At 35.6% G+C, this 27,527-nt stretch overlaps 1 protein-coding gene across 4 annotated transcripts in view; it reads right to left on the reverse strand.

Moving 5' to 3' along the window:
• SMARCAD1 (SNF2 related chromatin remodeling ATPase with DExD box 1) overlaps positions 1–27,527 on the reverse strand; it is an 82,944-nt gene that overhangs the window by 38,209 nt on the left and 17,208 nt on the right. For all 4 annotated transcript variants that reach the window (XM_004470377.4, XM_058295403.2, XM_004470376.4 and 1 more), the window contains 4 exons: positions 22,953–23,121; positions 20,100–20,166; positions 12,866–12,966; positions 106–207 (listed from right to left, as the gene is read on the reverse strand). In XM_004470377.4, coding sequence (XP_004470434.1) covers positions 106–207; positions 12,866–12,966; positions 20,100–20,166; positions 22,953–23,121 — 439 coding nt within the window. The remainder of the gene's footprint in view (positions 1–105; positions 208–12,865; positions 12,967–20,099; positions 20,167–22,952; positions 23,122–27,527) is intronic.

Here is a 27,527-nt window from a genome sequence, read left to right on the forward strand (position 1 = left end):
ACTATAAAAAACAACCCTAAGCTTTTACATTGTTGATCTAAGACAGTACTTTGTAAAACAAACATTTAGTATATACTGATTAAATTTCCTTAGAAGACTAGTCACCTGTTTATCAAAATTGGGAAATTCCTTTTGCAATTTCAATACAATACTTTCCTGCTTTTCCCAGGTACTGCTAGATTCTGCAGACTCATTTGATTCCTCTCCCTAATGGTGAGAAAAAAAAAGAAAAAATTTAAGAGATCATCAATGGGGCACAAGTGTAGTCGAGTGGCTGAGCACCTGCCTCCCATGTACAAGGTCCAGGGTTCAATCCCCAGTACCTCCTAAAATAATAATAATAATAGTAAATAAAATAAAATAAATAGAGTGAGAGATCACCAATAACTGTGATCTTAAGGCAATTACACTTGTATTCTAACTGGAAATGATCACATTCAATCTCAAAGAATCCAAAACGTTTCTTTTATTGTCATGTGAATGGACAAATTCATGTCTTTAAGGATAAAATATATTGTTGTTGTAAGATTACTGGTAGACCTTAAATATATATATTCATAAACTGCCCAAAATAAGATAAATCTACTTAAAAATTAATATTAACTCAATATAATTAATGTACATGGAAGTCTTCTTCAAGCTAATGGCAAGTAATAATAAAAATTAAGGAAATGGCTGTGGCTCAACCAGTTGGCCACCTGCCTACCATATGGGAGGTCTTGGGTTTGGGTCCCATTGTCTCCTAAAGAAGACAAGCAGACCTCATCCACTGCAATGAGAGCTAGACGCCATACCCCACAATGAGAGCTAGATGCTGCAACCCGTAGCAATAAGCAGATGCCCCAAGCTAGCAGACGCAGTAGCCTGATGGGAATGGATGTGGCTCAGGCTGTTGGGCATTTGCCTCCCATGTGGGAGATCCCGGGTTCATTCCCGGTTCCTCCTGGAAAAGGCAAGCAAACAACAAGCAGGCAGACAGAGGAGAACCATCAGGGTGGGGGTGGGGCTGTGTATAAATTGAAAACAAAGTAATATAAATTAAAAAACAAAACAAACAACAAAAAGATATGCAAATCCTTATCAATGCCCATGATTTCATCCCTCTTAAAAATTTCAAACACTGAGAGAAAAACTAACTTATTTTTAGCTCAATCTTTATTCATAGAATTGCTTAAAATATTAACTGCTCAGCCACAACATAAAAGTGGCACAATATAAGGAACTTATATGGGACTAAATAACATAAAAATTAAGGAAGTGGACTTGGTCCAGTGGATAGGGCATCCTTCTACCACATGGGAGGTCCGACGTTCAAACCCTGGGCCTTCTTGACCTGTGTGGAGCTGGCCCATGCGCAGTGCTGATGCGCTCAAGGAGTGTTATGCCACGCAGGGGTGTCCCCCATGTAGGGGAGCCCCACGCACAAGGAGTGCACCCCATAAGGAGAGCCGCCCAGCGGGAAAGAAAGTGCAGCCTGCCCAGGAATGGTGCCACATACACGGAGGGCTGACACAACAAGATGAGGCAGCAAAAAGAAACAGATTCCCATGCCACCGACAACAACAGAAGCGGACAAGGAAGAACACTCAGTAGATGGACACAGAGAGCAGACAACGGCGGGGGGGGGGGGGGGTCTATAGTCTATATCTGTATCAGTCTCTTGAAGAAACTGGATACATTCCACATTTGAGGAAAAAAAGATTACTTCAGTTCATGACTGAAAAATCTTGTATTCTAGTAAATCAAAAAGCATTCTTCTCCTCTGCTTAGATCTGTACCATATGCTATAAAACAAGAAAGAGAAAAATATAGTCTCGTATTTTCCCTTCTATTTCCTTTCTTATACAACTGAATTGTTCTTTTTCTCTTACACTACCTAAGGTAGAAATAGCTGAACTGGAATACCTCTCTTGCTTAGAGGAGTAAAATCTAGTTTCATACAACTACTGAGAAAAAATTCTATGGCATTGTGGAGTAGGAACTGTAGGTGTTTTTGTAATAGTAAGTAGTCCATTTGGGATGCAGCACTGAGAACATTGAAAGGAATAGTTTGCTACAAAGCTGAGAAATTAAACTGGATTCAATATTCTGTAAGGTCTAGATGCCAAACCGAGGTTGTTTTTTATAGGAGAGCAACAAGTTTGAGCATAGGAATAATAAAACAGTAATATTTGGAGAAAACTTTTCTCCAAAAGTTTTCAGAAATTCACAATATAATCCTCACTTTAACGATGGACACTCAAACTCCAAGGATAAGCTTTCAAGGTCACAAATGGACAACAACCAGTTTGGATGGTTAAACTAATTAAATTAAAACTAATGTGTTTAACTCCATATAAGTACTTCCTAATCTATTCACATACCACATTTCTGGTTTTTTTCCCGTATGTATTTCTTCTATACACAATCCAAACTATTCATTTAATGTAAACAGAAAAAAATCAGAAGACCATGTCTACCTGTATCCACCTACCAATACGTATCTAACCATAAACTGCTTCCCTTCCTGCTATTCTGGAAAAACTATCAAATATTACCTGAGGTTCACCGTTTTTATTTTAATTCACCAGGTCCCATCTCTTCTCACCTACTTGGGTGCTCCGCTCTAGCAACCATTCCCTCTATCCTGCACCATAGGCTCTCCCTCTTTCTTTTGATTATTCCCGTCAGCACACCTACATGGAATGATATATCCCATCTTAAACCAAATAGAACAAAACCTTTTAATCTGATATCCATCTCTAGCTACAGATACATTTCTCTGCTTCCCTTCATACAAAAACTCTTTAAATAGGTTGTTTATAATTGTAATTCATTCTAATGACCCCACTCCAATCAGGCTTTAGGCTCAACCATCTTGGTTCTCATCATTCTTCATGGACCACTCTTTCTCAATTATCTTTTTTGATTCCACTTAACCCTGTAGAATCTTAATTTACTGCCCCAAAGCTTAGTTCCTGGCCCCTCTCTTTTCACATACATTCTCCTAAGTGTGGCTTTAAATACAATCTGCATTTATAACTCCAGCCAGGACTGTTTCCTCAGAACTCTAGACTTGCATAACCAGTTGTCTACTAAACATTTATATTTAGATAGCCACTAGGTATCTTAAATTAACATGGAAAACAAAAACCCTCAATAAATCCTGTATTTTCTTACCCCAAACCCACTCATCATAGTCTTTATCAGTAAACTGGCAACTCCATACTTTCAGATGTACAGAAGTCTAGAAGTTACCCGAGTACAAGTTTTACCTTATGCCACCTAGCCAATCCACTAGCATATCCTATTAGTGCTGCCCTGAAAACATATCTAGAATTCTATCACTTCTCGTCATTTCCACTGCCTGTATTGTCCAAAGCTACCATCATCTTTCCCCTGAAACACTGAAAAAACACTTAACTGATTTCCTTGTCTCTATTCTTAACTCCAAAGTTTATTATCAAAAGAACAGTGAGAAGTGATCCTTTTTTTTTTTAAAGGTTTATTTTATTTATTTCTCTCCCCTTCCCCACCCCCCGCCCCAGATGCCTGTTCTCTGTGTCCATTTGCTGCGTATTCTTCTTGTTGTCTGCTTCTGTTGTTGTTAGCGGCATGGGAATCTGTGTTTCTTTTCGTTGCGTCATCTTGCTGCATCAGTTCTCTGTGTGTGTGGCATCATTCCTGGGCAGGCTGTACTTTCTTTCACGCTGGGCGGCTCTCTTTACAGGGCGCACTCCTTGCCCATGAGGCTCCCCTACGCGGGGGGCACCCCTGCTACGACACTCCTTGCGCGTCAGCACTGCGTGTGGGCCAGCTCCACACGGGTCAAGGAGGCCCGGGGTTGGAACTGCGGACTTCCCATGCGGTATTCAGAAGCCCTATCCACCGGGCCAAGTCCGCTTCCCGAGAGTGATCCTTTTAAAATGTAAACATGACTATGTCTCTCCTTTTTCTCCTCACAAACCTCCAATGGTTTCCCATCTTACTCAGGGTAAAATTCAAACACCATACAACTGACCTAAAAGACCCTCTGTGATCTGGACCAGATCCCAACCAAATCTCCTCTCTGACTTTATTTCCTATGTCACTCTGGAATTCTTGCTTGCTTATAATTCCCAGATCATGGCAAGAACACTTTCACCTCAGGGGATTTGTACTTTGCTTTCTCTTCCTGGAATGCATTTCCACTACCTTCAATTTTCATACATGGGGAAGCGTCACTCCACAATATTGTTTAATGAACAAATAAATTATTTATTCAATATTTTTCATTAAATTAACGTAAAAAATGTAATAACATAAATATGCTTTAGCTTCATTTCTAGAAACAGCATCTGTGAAAGTATGTGTCTGGGGGCTAAATGCATTTAAAAAAATATTGTGTAGGTACCAGCCTTTAGAACTTTGGCAAAGACTGAATATAATGCTAAAAATTACATCGAAGATTAACTCTTTAAGCAGTATAAACATATGATTTAAATAAGGCTTTAAGGGTAATGGGGCATCTACCTTCAGTGGAAGAGGGAAATAACGGAGAAATGTGAGTAACACGGCTACCATTTACTGAGTTTTTAATATATTAAGGCTTGGTCTATGTATTTTCCCTTATTTTTTAGAGTAAAACTGTACAATAGAATAATAACTGAGGCTTTGAGATTTTGACTAACTTGCCCAAGTTACACAGCTAGTGAACAGTTAACACAAGATTCAAAGTCAGTCATGGCTAACTCTAAAATTCAAGGTCATTCTAGAATACAGAAGAGGTGAAATAAAAGGGTAGAAGGAAGGGAAACTACTTTTTTAAAATGAAAGGAATAAAATTGTGACTTAAAATAGCACAGCTGAAGGCAGGTCACCTTAGTATAGTAAAACCATCAATAGTATCTGTAGGAAAAGAGGAATGAGATAAAGGGAGGGAAGAAACTGAAGCTAAAATGATGAAACAAGGTTTCAAAGAAAGAAGAAAGGGGCACATCTGTTTTAATGAGGAAGCATGCTATGTAAAAGCTGTGGAAGGAAAAACATGCAGATTGTGTGCAAGGTAATTCTAATATCCTTAGCTGAGTGAGGAAGTTAATTAGTCAAAAATTGCTAAGCGCCCTAGGAGGCTAAGCTAAGGTTAAATGTCTGAAGTAATAACACAAAGAGAAAGAAAGATAAAATTATGAGTACAAAAGACTGGGTAATAGAAAGGCAAGAAATGCTTAAGAATAAGAAAGACTTGATTTTTAATGAACTAGTTCATTATGCAGGGCTTGGGCTCTTAAAACTCAACAACAAAAAAGGCAAACAACTTAATTTAAAAATGGGCAAAGGACTTCAATATGTTTTCTCAAAGAAGATATACAAATGGTCAACAAGCACATGAAAAGATGCTCAATATCATTAGTCATTAGGGAAATAAAATCAAAAGCATAACGAGATACCAATTCACACCCACAGGATGGAAAAGAAACAAATTAAAAAACCCAAAAAAGTGTTGGTGGAGAAACTGGAACACTCATACATTGCTGGTGACAATGTAAAATTGTTCAGCCCCTATGGAAAAGAATTTGGCAGTTTTTCCAAAGTTAAATATAAAATTGCCCTACAGCCTAGCAACTCCACTCCTACGTAAATATGCAAAAGAACTGAAATAGGTACTCAAAAAAATACCTTCATATGGATATTCACAGCAACACTATTCATAATAGTCAAAAAGTAGAAACAACCCAAATGGCAACCAATGGATGAATGGATAATCAAAATGTGGTATACACATACAGTGGAATATTATTCATCCATAAAAAAGGAATGAAGTTTTGATACATGCCATAATATGGATGAACCTCAATGACACTATACTAAATGACAGAAGACAGATACAAAAGATCACATATGGTATGAATGATTCTTATGGTTATTTCTCTGGTTTCAGAAATCATAGTTGAAACAGACATATTTGGAACTGGGAGAAATCCCATATTGGCTCCCTGATTACATGGAATAAGGGCAAATAGGAAATACCAAGCCAAAGTCCCTAGAATTGTCCTTTGAGCAAAATGATGATGATGATGATGATGTGATGACAAAGATTACCATCTCATCCCAATGTAATAAGCTTCCTTCATCTATACAAAAGCTGGATGAATGTCAGAGACTTATTTCAGGTTATTATAAACAATCAGGTGATGACCCCAATTGCAACTGCTATACCAGATATGGTACTTTTATTGGAGCAAATCAGTATATTTATGCAGTTATTAATCTGGTGGATGCTGTTTTCTTTATCCAATGAATAAAGACAAATAGAAGCAATTTGCTTTCACCTAGGCAGGGTGAGCACTAGCCTTTGCTGTCTTCAAAGCTATGGCAACCCTCCTGTTCTCTTTCATAATACTGTACTCAAGGACCTTGATAGTTTTGCATGGTCCACAGAATATCACTTTGATCCTCTACATTGAAGTCACGATTTTGACTGGACTTGCTAAAAGCGGGAAGGAGCAGGTATTTAAGATGGCCTTAGTAAGATATATGTATGACAAAGAATGGGGAGAACAATCACCTGCAAATTCAGGGGCCCTCCACTCTCCTGAATTTTATGAATCCAGTTTGTAATACATTGTGAAATTTGCTAGAAAAAGAGAAAAGAAAAGAGAAAGAAAAGAAAAAAGAAAAGAGTTGCATTTTGTTGTCTCTAAGAAAGAGTCATAGCATTTGGTGGGGCTTTTGAGATACTGAAGCAAGGTATACTTCATTAGGGTGCATACTGCTTTACCAGGTAGCTCCTAAAACCATCAGTTATGAATGGGACCCAGATTAAGAGAAGGCTCTGCAGCACATTGGGGGCATAGTACAACGTGTTAATCCTCTTAGGTCGCATGAGCAGCAGATGCAATGATTTCTCAAAAATCTGTGTAAGTAAAGAAGCCATATGAAGACTCTGTCAAGTTCCTACAGGAAAATATCACAGCAGAGATCCAAACAGATTAGAAGCAAAATCATATTCTCTTCCGCTGGTACCTACAGTCAGTTCTACTATATAAGATGACATATGCATTTCTAAAAATAACCATGCTGTGCAAAATTGCAAAAATAAAAAACACAGCATTTATGAGAAAAAATCATGTTAAGATACATAACACTTGAAAACTTCAAAAAAAAAAAAAAGGAAAAAACCTAAGAAAAATGACAGTACAGTTTTACACATGCTAAATGGTGAAGAAACACATAAATACTACCATCAATATGGCATGATACAATATGAGGTTTACTTGTGGATGTGGTATTGTGGATATGGCAGAATATGACTTGAAGTTTGCTTATGGATGTGGGCACTGGAACGGCTACAGTTTTCTACTTCCTTAGATCCAATATGTTTTCTAGATCAACACATTACAATTTGACTTTTCAAAATTTCTCTAAAGGATCAAATCCTTTAAAATCACAAATCAAGTCAAGGAGAATTTCCCACCAAACATAATGCAAACACTCTTTTGCTGTATCATTCCAGGCTTCTACAAAGGTATGAACAGACATTCTGATATCAGTCTCCAAAATTCTATAACCATTTTTATATTCTCACCTTTAGTAACAGCAATTAACAACTTCAATGTTCACCTTAAATAGTAAGCCATTAATATTATTATCATCACACAAGGGTCTGTGTCAAGTAGGTGTTTTTGGATGCAAGAAGATGAAATTTGACATCTGAGTTGAGTTCAGCTATTATGGAAGAAAAGTTTGGTGCATTAAAAAGCTACTTTCTTTGGTTTTTCAGAAAGGCTATTAATTTGATAGTGAGTGCTGTTACAAACAAAATGGTTGATTAAGGGACATAAGTGACCAAGAAACTTGAGTTTTTGTTTGTGCAATAATATTCTGTAACAAGAAAGAATTCAGTAAAAATATTAATGGAAATTTGGGTAGTCTTCTATCCTTTTTTGCAAGCCTGTAGTGAATTCCAAAGCAACTTTGTCAACTCCTTTTAAAAGGCTTGCAGTTTGGTAAGTGATAAACCACTACTGGCTTCACCTTCAAGCCTTCACCGGGTACTAGGGCTAACCATCACAGTTATGCTACCTTTCAAAGCCTTAAATGCTGGAGCATGTTTTCTGTCTTTGAGATGTAGTTCTTTTGATACATGCATTCATAACAGGTATGAATGCATCAAAACTGAAAATCTGATCCAATACACAGTTGTTACTTCAAGTTACTTCTGTATTACTACTGAAAATTCTTTTACAGTGTTCTCATTTGCTTTCCTGACCTTCCCAAAGAATTCAAGGATTTAGAAATTATAACACTATTTGAAATCACCAAATCGGTCACAGCTACAACTAAAAGGAGCCACTTCTGCAGGATATGGTGATATCTATGAGAAAGGTTGCTCAACAATCTTTTCTTCTATTTCTCTAGGCCTTGTTCTTGTTGACTTCACAACACTTTCAACTGTTCCAGCCATATACTTTTATTTTCATGGCACTGTCTCTGATGGTCCATAATGTGTCTTTCTTTTATGCCCATTGCTCATATCCTATCACATTACCTTTTCTTTCATTATGTTTTATTATTTCAAGCATCATCTCAATACTTAAGACTTTTCTTTTGCATACACTGCATGACATTTTGAATCAGGATGCTTAAGTATGTTTGGGATGTTGAATGAGTATTTTTTCACAAGTGTGAAAAGAAAGCAAAGCAAAACTTTGTAGGATAACACGTGGTAAAATGAGGTACTAGGAAGATGTGTGAAGGATATGCATTTTGGGTATGCCTATATGGCTTGATTCAGCTGGGTGCATTTTTCTGGGTTTACCTGGTATTTCTCACAAGCAAAACTACACACAAGCAAATACAAAATTCAGGTCATGCTCTCTAAATTGTTCCCTAATATTTTATTGCATTGGAACAAACTTACGTTTTAAAAACAGGAATAGAACTGACTCCTTTTTGTGAAAGGCTATTAATCTGATAGTGAATCCTGTTTATAAACAAAATGGCTGATTAAGGGACATCAAGTAACCATGAGACTTGAGTTGTTACGTTACGTGATCCAAAACCCAATCCACTAAGCCTAGAGTTGACTATGTGCAGCAAGAACCAATCATTAAATGTAATTGGTATACTTGAGATTGGACTTGAGCAGGTTCAAAAGGCTCAAACAACTTACATGTGCAGATGGTTCAGACTTATATGGTGTCTACTCCTAATTCTCCGCTGCCCCTCCTTCAACCAAAATCTACAGTACTATGGGGAATTCTTCATGGTGAGAAAAGACGCAAAACCTTCAACTTGTTTTACAAAGTGTTTGCCTAACTGCTAGAGCCAGTCAAAAGGGAACTGCTGCTCTAACAGAAACCCACTTAAGAGAGTAGCCCTGAAGGGCAATGCAAAACTCTGAACAGTACATCTTATTGTCCATTTTGTATGAAAAAAAGACTGAGGTCCAGTTCAATGATATAACATGGCAGTGACTAAGAAGAGGAACAAGAAAGGAAGATCAGTGACCAAGAAGTCTGAACGGGTACACTATTGAACTTTTCAAAATGAGAATAGAATGTGAGGATAATAGATTCCATGTGAATGTTCAGCAAAGGGCTTCTACTACAGTGGAGATTTTAATAATCAAGTGGATGAAACGATTCATAATGTGAACACCAAACACCTTACCACTTGGATGCTTGCTCAATCAGACCATATCCAAAGTGGTCAAAGCAAAAGGGATGAAAGGTATGCACAGGAATTAGTAATAAGATACTTTCCCACAAGATATATCTGGCTACCAAATGGTGAGTAACCAATCTACCAAGAGCAGAGGCCAACAATGAGTCCCCATTATAGCACTGTTCTTCAGGAGGTTCAGTCAATTGTCTGGTAGCAGGTTGATTACACTGGACACCTTTCATTACAAAAGAGACAGTAATAGACACCTACTCAGAGTATGAATTTGCCTTCCCTTTCCACTTGGTTCTGGCAATATCACCATATATAGCTTTATGAAAAGCCTTATTCGAAGTCACAGTACATTGTGACACAACAGTGTTTCTGACCAGGAAGCTAATTTCACTGAAAGCAAAGTGCATTTCACTGAAAGCATTCATGCCCATGGAGTTCACTGATTTCAAAATGTGCCAACACCCAGAAGCAAAATTGGCTTGAAGAATACAACAGGTTACTGAAAATTCAGTATGTGAACTTTGAGAAAACACCCTACGAGACTGATGTGATGTACAATGAGATGTACATACTTTTAATTAGCAATCAATATACAATGCTGCTTTTCCCAAAGCCATTAAACATGGGCCTGGAAACTAAAGCGTGGGCCTCTTCCCTCACATTACAGCCATCTATCACACCTAAAAATCCACTGACAGAATTTTTACTTGTCATCAGTATTAGTTCCCAAAGGAATAATGCTTCCACCAGGCGACATAACAATTGTCTCATTAAATTAGGATCGAGACTGACACTTGGCTATTTGGTTTCTTAAGCTCCTAAGGCAAAGGAAAATGCTCATTGGGTTTATTAATTCTGATTTTGATTACCAAGGAGATATTGTGTTGCTATGAATGCAGTAGGGAGGGACTATGTTTGGAAACATGATTTACTGAGATGCCTCTTAGTAATTCCATTCATAAAATCAAGTTTTCTGGTGCACATGTGTACACAAGGCAGCCTTTCCTTCTGTTTAGACAGATATAGTAAAATCGCAACTAGAAAGAGCCAGCAGCAATGTGTTCATAACTATTAGTACCTGCTATTGAACTGTGCCTTACTAAAACCAAATTGTGAGGGAGGAGCTGTAGCTCAAGTGGTTGAGCTCCTGCCTCCCACACACAAGGTCCCAGGTTCAATCCCCAGTACATCCTAAAAGCAAACAAAAAACAAAAAAGTCCAAACTGAGGCTACCTATTTTTGCCAGCTCCGCCCCCACCCCAGGTCAGTGGGGAAAGAATCTCCCTTCCCAATGCTATTCTCCTGGGTCTCCTCTCTCCCATGTCTTCCTTTTGCTAGGATTTGATGTGCGTTTGCCTTCCTCCCAAGAGAGCTTGACCAAGTTACAAATTCTAGAGAATGTCCTGCATGTCAAATGTGTTTAGATCTAGAGTGTGTAACTCCAGAATTTTCTATCATTCTAATATGTATGTACCTGAGTATACATGCACTTATGTGTATGGAATCCATGTGCATATAATATACATTGCATGTGATAATATAGCAAATAGACACAGAGAGCAGACAACGGGGGGGGGGGAGGGAGGAGGGGAGAGAAATAAAATAAATCAATCTAAAAAAAAGCAACTGACACAAAGTCTTAGAAAAAAGGGACAAGTACAAACCTGAGGGAGTGGAAATTACTCTGAAAATTCTTTCCTGGAAGGATGAACTTGGACCCCTTTTTCTTTTGCTGGAGGGTTCCTTACCTTATACAGCTTGGTCCTGTCCACTCAGATGCCCAATCTCTCCCTGCTTACTGACTTGCCAGATCCTTGAGCTCAAGGTGGGTTCTGTGCCAATGAAAAACTTAACTCTGCTGGGTGAGGTAGTCCCCCGCAATCACTGTTTAACCCAAAACATCCAACCTGGTCTTGCCTGTTGCCAGCTCACCTAACCTGATTATGTCAGGGATTGAATAACAAATATCCAGTATTCCACATTCCCCAAAAAATGCCAGGAACCAGTAAACCTTCATCCCCCATCAAAGAAGATGAGTATGGTAGTTTGAGACTATATATACCCCAGAAAACCATGTCCTTAGAGCTAATCCATTCCTTTTGGTATAAACCCATTGTAGGTGGGACCTTCTGATTAGAGTACTTCAGTAGGGCATGACCCAGGTGAGTCTTAATCTTCTTACTGGGTTCATTTATAAACAGGATGAACACGGGGAAAGAAGCATAGAGAAAAACCCCAAGAAGCTCGGAAGAGAAAGCTCAGAAGCAGGAAGCTGAAATCAACAGGACACAGAATCAGAGAAAGCCATGAAGCAGGAAGCTAAAGGCAAGGAAGCCCGGAGGGGGAGGTGGGTGTCCCAGAATATACTGTCATGTGCTTTGCCATGTGACAGAGGAGTCCAGGATGGCCAGCAATCAGTCTTTGAGGAGAAAAACATTGCTCAATGAAGTCTTGATTTGGACAGTTTCACAGCCTTGTAAGCCAAATAAACCCCCATTGTAAAAGTCAACCCATTTCTGGTATCATGCTTCCAGCAAAAGCTAACTGAAACAATGAAGGCAGCTGATCAGACCTCAATAATTTTATATTGTAATAAGCTCTTTCAATGTGTATATTCTTATTTTTGCAATCTTTTCATTTTGTATTTAACATCAATGGACTGAGCCAGATTCAGAAACTAATTGTAAACGTTTCTTACAGTGATAGTTTTATATGTACATATACAAATATCACATGACCAAAAATAAAGTTAATGGAAAACTAGAGCAACCCAATAAAGGCAAAATGCTATTATTTTTAGACAAAGGGATAATTAAAGAATAAGTCATCTAGAAGAGCTATAAATAGTTGCCCCTGAGAAATGGGAAATGGTGGCAATGGTGGTATGGAACAGCTGTCTTTTTTAAGTGTTATACAACCGTGTGTATGCATACCTTCACTGATATAAAGTTTAATTAAAAAATAAATTTTCCCCCCATATTATGTTACCATACCACTAAAATACCTTAAAAAATTAATATTATAGCTCAGAGATAGGTGATACTGGATAAATTTAAAAGAAAGCAAAGCCATCACAAATTACATGCAAACAAAAAAACCTGAGCTATATGTGAAAAGGAAGAAAGACTGATTCATTTAGGAGGATTTTCAAGTTTAATATTCACAAACTCAACACACACTACTTACGCAGATAATTTTTTAACACTATAACTGAAATGTAACTTACATGATCCATTCTTTTCTTTTTTATAGATTGATCATCATTAAATTCATCTTCCTCATATGGCTCTGAAGAAGAAGATAATTTTCTTTTCCTGGGTCCACCACCTTTAAAAACAGGAGACTATACTTAAACCTTGCACAGAAATAGTAAGAATCAATTTAATGCTAAACGGGTAAAATTTTTATAATGAATACAATGTATAATGTCTATAAATGTAGATAGTTTTCTTGACTTCTGCCTGAATATTGCACATACACAAAAATGTCAGCAGAATTGAAGGAAAAATGAAGGGAGATTCTTAGTTTTTTTCAAAGTAGAAACAACTATAATACTGTATGGGTAAACGATCATATTATGTTAAAAAATATGCATTTCTAAATTGATGAGTAATTCTACAGAATAACACTGGGGAGGGGTTCTCCTCAGTGCCTGAACACTTTACAGTAAAAAGAAGTTGAGTCTTATCAGTTGTAGATTATCCAAATAGCATCACCGACACCAATAATCAACTGTCTACTATGTATCGGGTTTTGCACAAGGCCTTTTATAAGCGTTATTTCATTTATTTTTTTTACAACCAATCTACTGAGTAGACAGTATTTTCATTTTACAATTGAGGAGCTGAAATATAAACAGCTTAAGAAATTAATGCTCTTATTAAACTAAAAAGAAGGGTATACCAAGAGGAGGAAATCTGCATATTCTGTCATGACCAAAAGGAAACCCAAGCTCAATCTTAACTGATTTTAAGAAAGCAAGTTATATATTTAAACTTTGTATATATTTATTTCTTAAATACTTCCACTTTTCTTAAATACTTCCACTTTCAGAGAACAAATTCTTTTCATATTGCTATGCTAATATGAAAGTATCTGTTAAGATTTCAGTATTTCATCAGTATCCTAACTATGCACTTAAAAATAAATTTATAGAAATGTAATATTCAAATAAATATATACATGACAGTTTTTAGATTGTAAGCTTGAAAATTTCATATCATGGCTACTACATAAAATTGAATGCCATTAACATTAAAGCATAGAAATTAAATGTTACTATCAATACTTAAATTTCTTCTCCTGATTCAATTCATAAAGTAAAAGTATAATTCTGCATACACCAACTAATTTCCAGGATTCACTTAAAAAGAGGGCAATACAATAACCCCTTCCCCACTACCATCGCCCCCACACATTTGTTGGGGTTTAGCAAGCACTGTTAATAGTAGTTTGTGTCTGAAAAAAAAAGCATTATACTGGATGATTTATCCCAGTCCTCCAGATAAGCTTAATTTTTTCCTCAAAATAAAAAGAACTTTGTTTTTGTCAGTAAAGAATTTTTCAGCCCTAAATATCTGCTAGACACCTTTTTGCCTATTACGGCACCAAATCTCTACATGTTATAACTTGGCTATAAGGCAAAAATTTGCAATTAATAAGTAAATGTGGGGAAAAATGCAAATTAAAATTTTACAAAAGTTTACAGAAGAGCATACAATGCTTAGTCACATCTAAATCTAGTCTGCTTATAATATTAATTTAAAATTTGATACATAACTAAAGGAAACAAGTTAAAAACCAACACTAAATAGCATTATTTAGGAGCATTATTTCATTATTAGGAGTACACAGTCTCAATTTTGGGGGTAAAAAAGGTAAGTTAAAGTTGTACCTTATACTCTAGATAAAAATAAATTCCATTTAGAATTTTCCAAATACAGGATCATATTATCTGCAAATAGCTAGAGTTTTACTTCCTCTTTTCCTATTTGGATGCCTTTAATTTTATTTTCTTGTCTAATCACTATAGCTAGAACTTCTAGTAGAATGTTGAATAACAATGGTGACAGTGGGCATCCTTGTCTTGTTCCTGTTCTCAGAGGGAAACTTTTTAACCATTCCCCATTGAGTATGATGTTGGCTGTGGGTTTTCATATATGCCTTTTATCATACTGAGGAATTTTCTTTCTATTCCTATATTTTGAAGTGTTTTTAATCAAGAAAAAATGCTGGATTTTGCCAAATGCCTTTTCTGCACTGTTGAAGATGACCATGTTTTTTTTCCCCCTTCAATTTGTTAATGTGGTATATTACACTGATTGATTTTCTTATTTGAACCAGACTTGCACACCAGAAATAAAATCCTACTTGGTCATGATATCTTTTGATATACTGTTGGATTCAATTTGCCATTATTTTGTTGAGAAATTTTTGCATCTATCTTCAATTAGAGATTAGTCTTTAATTTTCTTTTCTTGTAGGTCTTCATCTGGCTTTGGTATTACAGTGATGTTAGTTTTATAAAATGTGTTGGGTAATTTTCCCTCCTCTTCAATGTTTTAGAAGAGTTTAAACAGGATTGGTGTTCTTCTTGAATCCTGAAGAAGGTAGAATCCACCTGTGAAGCCATCTGGTCTTGGACTTTTCTTTGTTGGGAGATTTTTATGATGGATTCAATCTATTTAAATGTGATTGGTTTGTTAAGCTCTGGCATTTCTTCTATTATCTTGTAGTAGGTTGTTTGTGCATTTCTAGGAATTTATCTATTTCACCTAGGTTGTCTAGGTTGCTGGCATAGTTTCTCATAACATCTTATAATACTTTTCATTTCTGCGGGGTCACTTGTACTTCTCCCTTTCATTTCTGACTGTATTTATTTGCATCGTCTCTCTTTTTTACTTTGTTAGTCTAGTTAGGGGGTTGTCAATTTTATGGAACTTCTCAAAGAACCAACTTTTGGTTTTGTTGATTTTCTCTATTGTTTTTTTCTCAATTTAATTTATTTCTGCTCTAATCTTTATTATTTCTTCTGCTTGCTTTGGGTTTAGTTTGCTGTTCTTTTTCTAGTTTCTCTAGTTGTTCAGTTAAATCTTTGAGTTTAGCTTCTTTTTTAATACATGTGGTTTAGTGCTACAAAGTTCCCTCTCAAGACTGCTTTCATTATGTCCCCTAAGTTATGATAAGTTGTATTCTCATTTCTGCTTGTCTCAATATATTCACTGAATTCACTTGCAATTTCTTCTTTGACCCACTGATTATTTGGGATTGTGTTGTTTAGCCTCTACACATTCACAAATTCACCTCTTTCCTGTCTATTATTGATTTCCAGTTTCATTCCATTATGATCTGAGAAAGTGCTTTGTATAATTTCAATCTTTTTATATTTATTGACAGCTGCATTATACCCTATAATGTGGCCTACCCTGGAGAAAGAGCCATAGGCACTTGAGAAACCTGTATACCCTGCTGAGTTTGGATGCAACGTTCTGTATATGTGTATTAGGTGTAACTCATTTATCATATTGCTCAAGTTCTCTCTTTCTATGTTATTCTTCTGTCTAATTGCTCTATCTAATGATTTGAGTAGTATGCTGAAGTCTCCAATGGTTATTGTAGAGATATTTATTTCTCCCTTTAGTTTTGCCAGAGTTTATCTCAAGTATTTTGGGGCATCCTGGTTAGGTGCATATATATTTATGACCGTTATATCTTCCTGGTAGACTGTCCCTTTTTATTGATATATTTGTCTAAACAAATACCATTGATTATACACTTTGGATGAATTGTATGCTTTGTTAGTATGTACCAATAAAATTGATTTGTTAAAAAAAAACCCAGCATGGCACTGGCATAAAGATAGACACATCAATCAGTGGAACAGAATTGAGAGTTCAGAAATAGACCCTTACCTCTACAGTCAACTGGTTTTTGATAAACCTACCAAGTCCATGCTGATGAGACAAAACAGTCTCTTCAACAAATGGTGCTGAGAGAACTGAGTATCTATAACCAAAAGAATGAAAGAGAGGACCCCTATCTCACTCCCTGGACAAAATCAACTCAAAATGGATCAAAGACCTAAATATAAAAGCCAGGATCATAAAACGACTAAAAGAACATGTAGAGAACCCTCCTAAAGACCTTGTGGTAGGTGGTGGTTTCTTGGACCTTACCCAAAGCATGCACAACAAAAGGAAAAATAGATAAATGGGACTTCCTTAAAATTAAACACTTTTGCACCTCACAAGACTTTGTTAAAAGTAAAAGTAAAAAGGCAGCCGACCCAATGGGAGACAATATTTGGAAATCACATGTCCAATAAGGGTTTAATATCCATGACATATAAAGAGATGTTACAACACAACAATAAAAAGACAAATGACCCAATTAAAAATGGGCAAAAGTCTTGAATAGACATTTGTCCAAAGAAGAAATACAAATGACAAAAAAAAAAAAAAAAGAAAAAATGTTCAACATCACTAATGATTAGGGAAACGCGTATCAAACTTACAATGAGATATCATTTCACACCAATCAGAATGGCCACTTTTAAAAAGACAGAGGACTACAAGTGTTGGAGAGAGAGGAACACTTATTCACTGCTGGTGGAAATGCCAAAATGGTACTGCCACTGTGGACTATTTGGTAGTTCCTAAAGAAGTTGAATATAGATTTGCCACATGACCCTGCAATACCACTACTGAGTATATACCCAGAAGAACTGAAAGCAGTGACACGAACAGACATCTGCACACTTATGTTCATAGCAGTGTTATTCACAATTGCCAAAAGTTGTAAACAACCGAGATGTCCATCAACTGATAACTGGATAAATAAACTGACGTATATTCATACAATGGAATATTATGCAGCCATAAGAAGAAATGAAGTTATAAAGCCTATGGCAACATGGATGAACCTGGAGGACATTATGTTGAGTGAAGCAAGCCAGTCACAAAAGGACAAATACTGTATGACTGCATTACTATCAACAAACTACATTGTGTAACATATTATTATATGATTCCATTTATATAAAGTGTAAATATAAATCCATTTATAAAGATGAAATTTAATTAGTGGATATGTAGGGTTAGATAAGGCATGCTAAGGGGTGTGGTATTTTTTTTGGAGTAATAAAATAATTCCAAAATCTTTTGTGATGATGAATGCGCAACATTGTTATTACACTAAAAGTCACTGATTATACACTTTAGATAGATCGTATGGTATGTTAATATATCTCAATAAAATGGCTTAATAAATAAATAATTGTGCAAGAAAAGCCAGACAAAGCAGTGATGTAGAGCAGGGGAAGCAGAGAGAGACTGAGAGGTGAAGAATTTTGTCTATTATTATTATTATTACTGAAATAGTGAAAATGTTCTAATAATGATTGAAGTGATGAATGCTCAACTATGTGATTATAACAACTATCACTGATTGTACACTTTGGATGAACTGTACACTTTATTAATATGAATAAAACTGATTTGTTAAGAAAAATAAAATACCACTTGTGTTATGAAAAAAAATCCATTTAAATTCAATATTTCAAAATAAAAAATGCCATAAACCTACAAGAAGAAAATATGGAAAAAGAAGACAAACAGGCAGTTTAACAGCAAAGAAATAAACATGACAAGATGCTGTGGAAGTTTGATATTATTTATGAATCCCCAAAAAGAAAAAGATTCTGTTTGTAACCTGGTCTGTTCTCTGGGTATGATCCCCTTTGATATATTAGATTCAGTTGACACGTCTTGATTAAATTACCTGTTAAGATTAGCGCTTTTATTTTACCATGCCAGTAGGGTGTGACTTAGGGTTGATTCCCTGCCCCTTGGTGGGCTGACATAAATGGGCACACCCAGAAGAAGACAGGATAGGAGAGAGAGCTCCATAGACATGGAAGAAGAGAGAAAGAACTTTGTCAGTTTTGATCCTGGATCCCCAGGGAAAGATGAGCCATTTGCTTCAATGTGTAAAATTTTCCAAACCATTTTGCAACTAAAAAAATATTGAAGAAGGCTGCCATTTTCCCGAGCACTTTAAAAAGAATTGCTAGGGATGCAGTAACGAGAAAGACATAGTCAGTCTTTTCCTGTACCATTTTCTATCATAACATGGCCCTTAATAACAAATAAATGCTAACATTTACTAAATACTTTACTATGCACCAGACACTATATTATGAAATTTACATTAACTTTATCACTTCATATTCACAACAAACTAGGAGAGGGCTCTCATTATATTATTTTACTTTAAGAAAATAAGAGATACAGAAAAGTTGGGGAACAGTGCCTAAGGTCACACATTTATTAAATGGAAGACAAGAATCAATCTTGACATTCTGTGTAGGGAGAGCACATTTAACACAATTCTGTCCTTTTGCTTAAACTGGAGAAAATGAAAGATTTATAATATTAATATGGATGAACTAATACCTTGTCTGGAATCTACTTCAATATAATCATGTTTGTGGGGGTAAAAACAGGAAGAAAATTGCTGAAAAAGGATGATGGGTCCATGGGAATGCATTACACTATTTTCTATTTTTTGTATATACCTTAAGTTTAAAAAATGGTTTTTTAAAACCCTTAAAAACATGTGATTACTTTTTGTAATCTTCTATATATTAGTGTGTGTTTGTTACTTATAGGAGTGTGTATCAACTTAGGAAAAAGTTGATAATGATACAAAGCAAACTTAGAAGTGTTTGAGTGTGGGTTTACTTTACTTTCTTCCTTTACTTTTTAAAATATTGGTCTTATAGATGATTTTTGTCATATACTTTGGTATGTTCAAGTAAAAAAAAAAATTAAGACGGAATTTATTAAGAAAAAAAAAACAAAACAGAACAAAACACAAGAAGGTGCTCTTATGCTTCTAGCTTCTTCAAAAGCATTGTCATATCCAAAGCCTAAAACATAGCATAAATATTTACTAAATGAAGGAATGCTGATTACCAGCTAGCACTTTCCACAAGACATTATGTTTCTACTGATTCAGATTTGTAGTCCTGTAAGTAAAACCACAATGCAATTAGGAAGGATATATAGGTTGAATTCAACCTTGAAAACTAGGTCCCCAAGCTAGGTGTATGAGCTCAGGTAAGTCAGTTAATCTTCTTAAGCTTCAGTTTCTTCATCTAAAAAAATGTAATCTAATAATTCCTCAAAAAAGAATGAGGAGCGTTTTCTCATGATTAAATTTGCTTGTTTTCTTCAGATCAAATCTCATAACAGTGAAGTTTTGGAAGGTTTATTTTCTTTCGTGTTTCTTATGTATCCTTCCTAATTGTATAATAATAATTCCTCACCAGATTCCTGTAAGGATTCATGAAGGTGGTTGGTAAATTGCAGAACAATATTAAGGGTATTAAAATATGAGAAGATGGTATTATTATTACATAAAAAATAAATCAATATGGTTTGAAACTAAGTCAGGCATACCTGCATCACCAAACATCAGCAAAGCAGCAGCAATTGCTCCATCCATTGTGCTTGTTGATTCAATCAACTAACAGAATAAGAAAAGAATGATGTTTTAAAAATAACAGAATTATTTTACTAAGATACATGTTGAAGAACAAATATTTTATACACACACATACACAATTGATGAGGGAATGTGTCTTAGTTTAAGTTCATTAACTTTTTCCTACAATTAATTTTCAGAAAACCTGGTTTATCTAAAAAACCGTGAACTTCTTTAAGAATATTTAAGATGTATCAGATTTACTCATCAAGGAAAAAAAGGGAGGAAGGAAGAGAATCAGACTGACATTTATCCCTTCTTTTTCTGAAAAAAGCAGAATTCTGCTCTCATTTTATATCTACTACTTTAAAATATGAGTAGGATAAAGGGGTCACCTGCTTTTACTCTATTTCTAAATTGTTTAAAATTTTCAGGAACATATTCATATGTTACTTATATAATTAACAAAATTTCAAATATATTGTTTTTTTATATTGTTCAGTAACATTTTAGAATTCAGAAAAAACTAAACATCCCATCTTTTACTATTGTGATAGAGTTCCTCATATTTCCAAAAGAGTTACTTAATTAAAAAAAAACTATTTCTATATAAACTAGTCTGAAATCAAATTTGAGAATGCTCTCTTCTATACTACTTTACTTAATCTTGGATTCTCATAAATTGTATAAGCCCCGCTTATTTTCAAACCAGCTAAAGAATATTCTTATCAAGCCTAGGACTAAACTCGTATTTTACAACTTCTTGAATTCTTTTATATGGGTCTAAAACCCTTTGTACAGTAATTTGTAAATGCCACTTTAAATCCCCTGAAATGATGGAGATCACTTGATACATGTTATTTCAAGAGAACACTCGGCTTTGGAGAAGATGATATGCTGAATTTCCACAATTACAGATATTGAGTAATGAAACACTCATATTCTGTGTATCAGTCCTATTTTCCCACTGAAATTAGAAAATTAGAAAAAAGTGTTTCCCTGGTGTGGGTTGTCCCACTGAAAAACAAAACTTGGAAAGCAAGCTAATACATTTTAAAATGAGATTTTCCCCTTAATGGTCAATCTTTTCATACTCCATCATGTTTATTCTGTTGGAAGCTCTTTCCTTACTGGTGCTTTCTAACACTCTAAGAAGCCCCTACAGCCACTAGCGGCTACATTTCTTTTTTTCCTTTTTCCTGGGAAAAAACCCCACATCAGCTAGTAGTTAACATCATTGGCAGGGAAAAATGTGGACTCAAGATACCATTGTAGTTTCATTTAGCTAACAGTAGAAAGGTATGAAAATGACTTGGGAAAATATGTGGGTTCATGTAAAAAATAACACAGAGGGGAGCAGTTGCAGCTCAAGTGGCTGAACACCTGCTTCCCATGTACAATCCCCTGGTACCTCCTAAAAACAAACAAATGAAAAAACCAATTCTCACTGGGAAGCAGGTATGGCTCAGTGGTTGAGTGCCTGCCTCCCATGTACGAGGTCCTGGGTTTAATCCTCTGTACCTCCTAAAAAAAACAAAACAAAACAGAACAATCTATACTTAAAGAGTTCAAATTGGCATGCCCCAAGCTACCTTTGGCTCACAGATATATTTTACATGGCTTGATTGGTATTTTTGTTTTCCTTTAGCTACTATAAAAGGGAACAAAATAGTAATATACGCTACCACATGGGTGAACCTCAAAACCTTACTCTAAGTGAAAGAAGCCAGTCACAAAGATACATGTTATATGATCCTATTTATATGAAATGTCAAGATAGGCAATTCTCTCGAGACAAAAAGTTGATTAGCAGTTGCCCAGAGCTAAGGAAGTGAGGTAGAGAAATGGAGAGTGAGTGCCTAACAGGTAAAAAGTTTATTTTGGGGAAATATTGTAAAATTAGATTATGGTGATGGCTGCACAACTTTGTAAATATATCAAAATCCACTTTAAATGAAATAAGTGATCGCTGTGGTATGTAAATCATACCTCAATAAAGCTGTTAAGTAATAGGTTACCAATAATAAAAATTCAACTTTTCCCATTCAACTGAAAAGTATGAATATCTGGTTTCAAGGGGCTTGATAACCCCTACGGCCATATCCACCTGGAGTTGAGCAGCAGCTACTCCTTTTAGAAAGAAGATAATACTCTATAATATGCCAGTGTCTACCACTTCAAAGTTTCCTGCCTAGGCCATACAGATGTGTAACTCCTAAGACCCAGACAGACGTAGGGACAGGGAAGGTGAGGAATATTACTGGTGAATTTTTCTGTTTTTATAAGAGACACCTATTATAGAAGAAACTTTATATATTCCAACTACTACTTATTTCATTAAATAAATATTTCTCAGCAATGGTGCTAATAGCAGAACAATTCTTTGGCATGCAGAACTACTTCCAATATTGTAGAGTGTTTAGTATCTGTGGCCCAAAGCACTAAATGCCAATAATGAGCCCTTATAATTGGGGAGATGAGAGGGGGGAATGGCTCCTGATGTTTCTGAGTGTTTCTAGTGGAAGGCAGTAGTTTTCCCATTTTAGAACCACTCAGCACACAAGTAAAGCCTCACAACCTATGTGAGCTACTAAGGTTCAATAATTTTTACTATTTTTAATTAAATAACTTCATCAACTAATAAGATAAAAAATCATCAAGTAATTCTCTTGCAATTACCTATTATACAAAATAATAGCTAATAATTATCTTCAGACATAAAATACCTTTACAAGAATGACTATCCATTAACTATAGCACTGGATATAGGAGACTTTAATCATCATTACAGCCACAACAATTAATAAAAACAAAAAAAAAGGTCTAACCTTAAGTAAATCATTGTCACTTCTTTGTGGAAAAAGTTCCTTCAAGGTCTGAAGTTTAGCATCTTTAAGATCTTCCAATTCTGAAAAGTCTTGCAATTCTGAAATATCATCATTTCTACCTGTGATGGTAGGATGGCCTTCAGACTCTTCATCTTCAGATGGCTCAGAACTAAAGATATTTTCAGAAGGAAAAAAAAAATAATGTATTACTAATGTTATTTCATTATAATTATCTATATGTGTATACATAATACAGGACAATTACAGTTCTTTTCAGTATTAAATGCACTCTACACTTGTCACAAGAGTAAAAGAACTTTTATTTTTTCATTTCAGTACGGTTATATACATAAATCTACATTCCAAGTCAGCATACTTTCAATATATTTCAAATTATCTAGGCTAGCATGAAAAAGAACAAAGGAACTATCTGGCATTTAATTTGTTAAGGTCAACATATATTTATGGCATGTCCACCATCTCTTCCTTCTTACTCTTCTTCTATCTATGCTCTGAATATCAGACAAGTGTCATATTGCTCCAGAGAAATTATGAAGCTTCACTGATAAGAAGAATAAGAATTTTCAAGGCCTACCAAAGTGATCAGGATCTAAAAGTTAAAATCGAAACAGTCCCATTCAATATCAGAATTTCTACCAGAAATTAAATATTTCTTCTGCTCAGAGAACATATTATTTCATGAGAATTTATTCTCCAACAACTAATTATTAATCCCATTTATTTTACATTCTGTGTTTATCCTATAGAAAAGGTATTTTGGGCCAAACTTTACACATTTATTCCTCAAACAAACATAATCTTCTTTTGAAAAATAGGTTTTCTAACTTAGAAGGACTCTTTAGGTCAGAACTAGAATGATAAAAAATGGATAGAAATTATAAATATCAGAGAAAGAAAGCACGGTGGAAGATAGGTAAGTAAATTCTAGTGTCAGAGAATGTAGTCTTTGATAAGCAGTTAATTCTATTTTTTGACAACTCTAAATCTTGGACATACCTATAATCTACATGTCAGTGAGTTCTCTATACCTATTTTAGTTCAATTGTGTCTTTTAAAAGGCACTTATTAAACCTAAGACTCAACTGACATTTAAAAAAGAAGATTCCCAAGGACCAGGAATATGTATTTTAACAAAATCCTAGATGACTTCTTGAACCATGTTCTAACAAAGTACTTTAAAGTAACAAGGCAAAAAAAATCACTTCCTTTTTCACTATGCCTGAACTTTAAATATATGAAAACAATTACATGTGTCTCCTCTTCCGGTACACCCAGATTTTTCATTCCTGATATACTCATCTCTGAATTTTTATTCTGCCTCTATATTTCTTTCTTGCTACCTGATGCTGCTCCTAGTTCAAGGAAAAAAAAAAAAAAAAAGAAAAGCATTCAGGTTGGAATCCCCTCACAATTTCTTGCCTGGACAGCTACTTTTAATAATCCTTATCTTCCCAGCTGTCCTAACTTTAAACTAGTAGCAATAGTAGCAAACTTAGGATCATCTGTAGCACGACAAACATCACACCTTTTGATGTAATAAGTATTCATGTTGACCAAGTTTCTTATCATGCTATGGATTTAACTTCCAGTTAATAAGAAACACAAGGGATAGAGGAGTCAGTTCAATACAATCATGAAAAATCTATTTTTCCTAAAACAACTGGCATGACACCTTCAATAAGTCAAGGTCCTTAGGAAAGGGGGAATATACTGTTATAGATTAAAAGAGAGTTAAGAGTTATAACATCCAAATGCAGCGGATCTTTCTGGTTTGGATCCTGGTTTGAAAATGAGCTACAAGACACATGAAATAAAATATGAGCTGGAAATTGGTTTCTACTAAAGAACTGCTAATTGATAATGATATTGTGATTATTTGGGAGGAAGGGGACTTGCAAGTATTAAGAGAAGAAATGTTGGAATGTCTGTAATTCACCTTAAAATACTCAACAAAGAATAAGAATAACCAATGAAACACTGAGAAAAAAAGGTTAATTGTTAAATCTAGGAGATAGATGGGTATTCATATACACTGTTCTATATTTTCATGCAATTTTAAAGGAAAAATGTACAAGACCAATAGAGTTGACAACTTTTGTATTATTTTATCTGGTTTCAAGTAAAGAAGTTCCTTCCCGATGGGCTAAGAGATTCTAGCCCTTATACTTCCTACCGGGCCTTGCTTTTTCTACCTACTCTTCTATCTCCTGAATCTTTTCTCTCTCTGTAATCCTTTTATTTGCAGCTACAAAGTGCCCAAGACTGCATTCATTCAAAAATTCAATGTGCAAGGAGTTCTAGGCACTGTGGACACAGCAGTGAAAGAAAAGCAAATTATCTTCTCCCTCACAAATTTTAATAGATGTTGAGTTTCTACTTCCTCATTTCCTATACAGTTCCCTTCTCACTACCTCACCTTCTGCTCCACCATTTCAGTGAAAATGCTCTCAACATGGACAATAATAATGATAATAACTGCCAAATGTGATGAAAACTTTTCATTGCTGATTTATGTTGTCTTCTGCTGTCCCATACACTGTTATAAAATGTCTTAAAGATTTAGCCCTAGGGGAAACGGACTTGGCCCAGTGGTTAGGGCGTCCGTCTACCACATGGGAGGTCTGCAGTTCAAACCCCGGGCCTCCTTGGCCGGTGTGGAGCTGGCCCATGCACAGTGCTGATGCGTGCAAGGAGTGCCCTGCTACGCACGAGTGTCCCCCACGTAGGGGAGCCCCATGAGCAAGGAGTGCACCCCATGAGCGAGGAGTGTGCCCCATAAGGAGAGCTGCCCAGCACGAAAGAAAGTGCAGCCTGCCCAGGAATGGTGCCACACACACGGAGACCTGACATAACAAGATGACGCAACAAAAAGAAACACAGATTCCCAGGTCGCTGACAACAACAGAAGCGGACAAAGACGATGACGCAATTAGACACAGAGAACAGACAACCGGGGGTGGGGGTGGGGGAGATAAATAAATAAATAAATCTTAAAAAAAAAAAAAAAGATTTAGCCCTACTCCCACACACACCATGGGTTCTGCAACATCACTACTTCTGGTTTCCCCTTTACCTCTCAGGCCCATCCTTCTTATTCTCTATAGCAGGCTCTTTTTCTTCCTTTGTTCACCTCCTTGAATTAATGGTATTATGAAGATTCGGTCTTCAGTTTTCTTATTTGTAAATGCTTCCTGGGAGATTTCATCAACTACAAGAATCTCTATCTAATGTAATATCAACTGGGGGCAATTTTGTTCCCAAAGGAGATTTGACAATGTCTGGAGACATTTTTATCATGACTAGGGAAGTATTACTTGCAGGCAGAGGTCAGGAATGCTGCTAAACATCCTACAATGTTTAGGACAGATCCTTCCCCACACACAACGAAGAATTATCTGGCCCAAAATGTCAAAATAGCATGAAGGGGGGTGCTAGTGTAGCTCAGTGGTTGAGGACTGGCTTGCCATATACAATGTCCTGTGTTCAGTGCCCTGGCCCGGTATCTATATACACATACACACACACAAAATAGCACAAAAGAAATCCTGATAACTGAAATGTCTATACTTAGAGGAATGACTGAATAATCTAAGGAACATTTACACATAGAGCTCTAAGAACTGATATGGATTGATTTCCCGGACATATTGCTAATCTAAATAAAACAAAAAACAAGTGAGTGTGTATGTATTGTATGCTGTGTGTGTATATTCATATATATAATATAGTACTATAGTTCGTGTAAAAAATTAGAAAAATAATACATAAAAGAAAAACAGAAAGTTATGATGAGGAATTAAAGAAACTTGCTAGTTATAAAGTAGGATGTATGGGGTTGGAATGGAATAGAAATAAAAGGAGAAAGAACACTTCTCTGAGTACAGCATATGTAGAGTTTTGATTTTTGGAATCCTGTTAATATTTTTAATATTCAAAGGTAAAATAAAAAGCAAGCAAATGAACAAAAACACACAGACAAGGAAAACACTCTGAAAGGAATACAAACCAAAATTAATGAACTTAACTACATTTCAAATGAATAATAGAGAAAAATTAAAATAAATAATCCAAGTTCTTTGACTATATATGCTTATTTTGAAGACAGAATAAAACCTACAAACAAATCTTGAACTCACTCAGTGGGTTTAATGGTTGAGTATAAGGGTATAGCAATTTCGAACCTATTTTATGTATACTGGATAACTGAGCAAATGAATAAATGATATTGTTGAGAGCCAGAGTTCTCACTGTAAGGAAATATTTAAATACAGAAGGAAAGAAGAAAGAAGAGCTCTGTATGATAGATCAGAACTAAAGGTACCATTATAAACTCATGCTTTAAAATAAAAGCCAAATGCAAACACACACATTTTCTAACATGTTCAGTTGAAAGGTCAACAAACCTGAGCTAAAACCCCAAAGAATACATCTAGTTCCCAGATTTCTAAATACCATCCCCTACGAAAGGAAACCAGTGTTACTTGGAGAAATGCTCACCCAGGCTTGGGTAGAGAAAGTACAAGGTAAGTCTGAACATCTTTTGCCAGAGGGAAA

Source organism: Dasypus novemcinctus, chromosome 1, assembly GCF_030445035.2.
Source record: "Dasypus novemcinctus isolate mDasNov1 chromosome 1, mDasNov1.1.hap2, whole genome shotgun sequence".
Taxonomy (NCBI): Eukaryota; Metazoa; Chordata; class Mammalia; order Cingulata; family Dasypodidae; genus Dasypus; species Dasypus novemcinctus.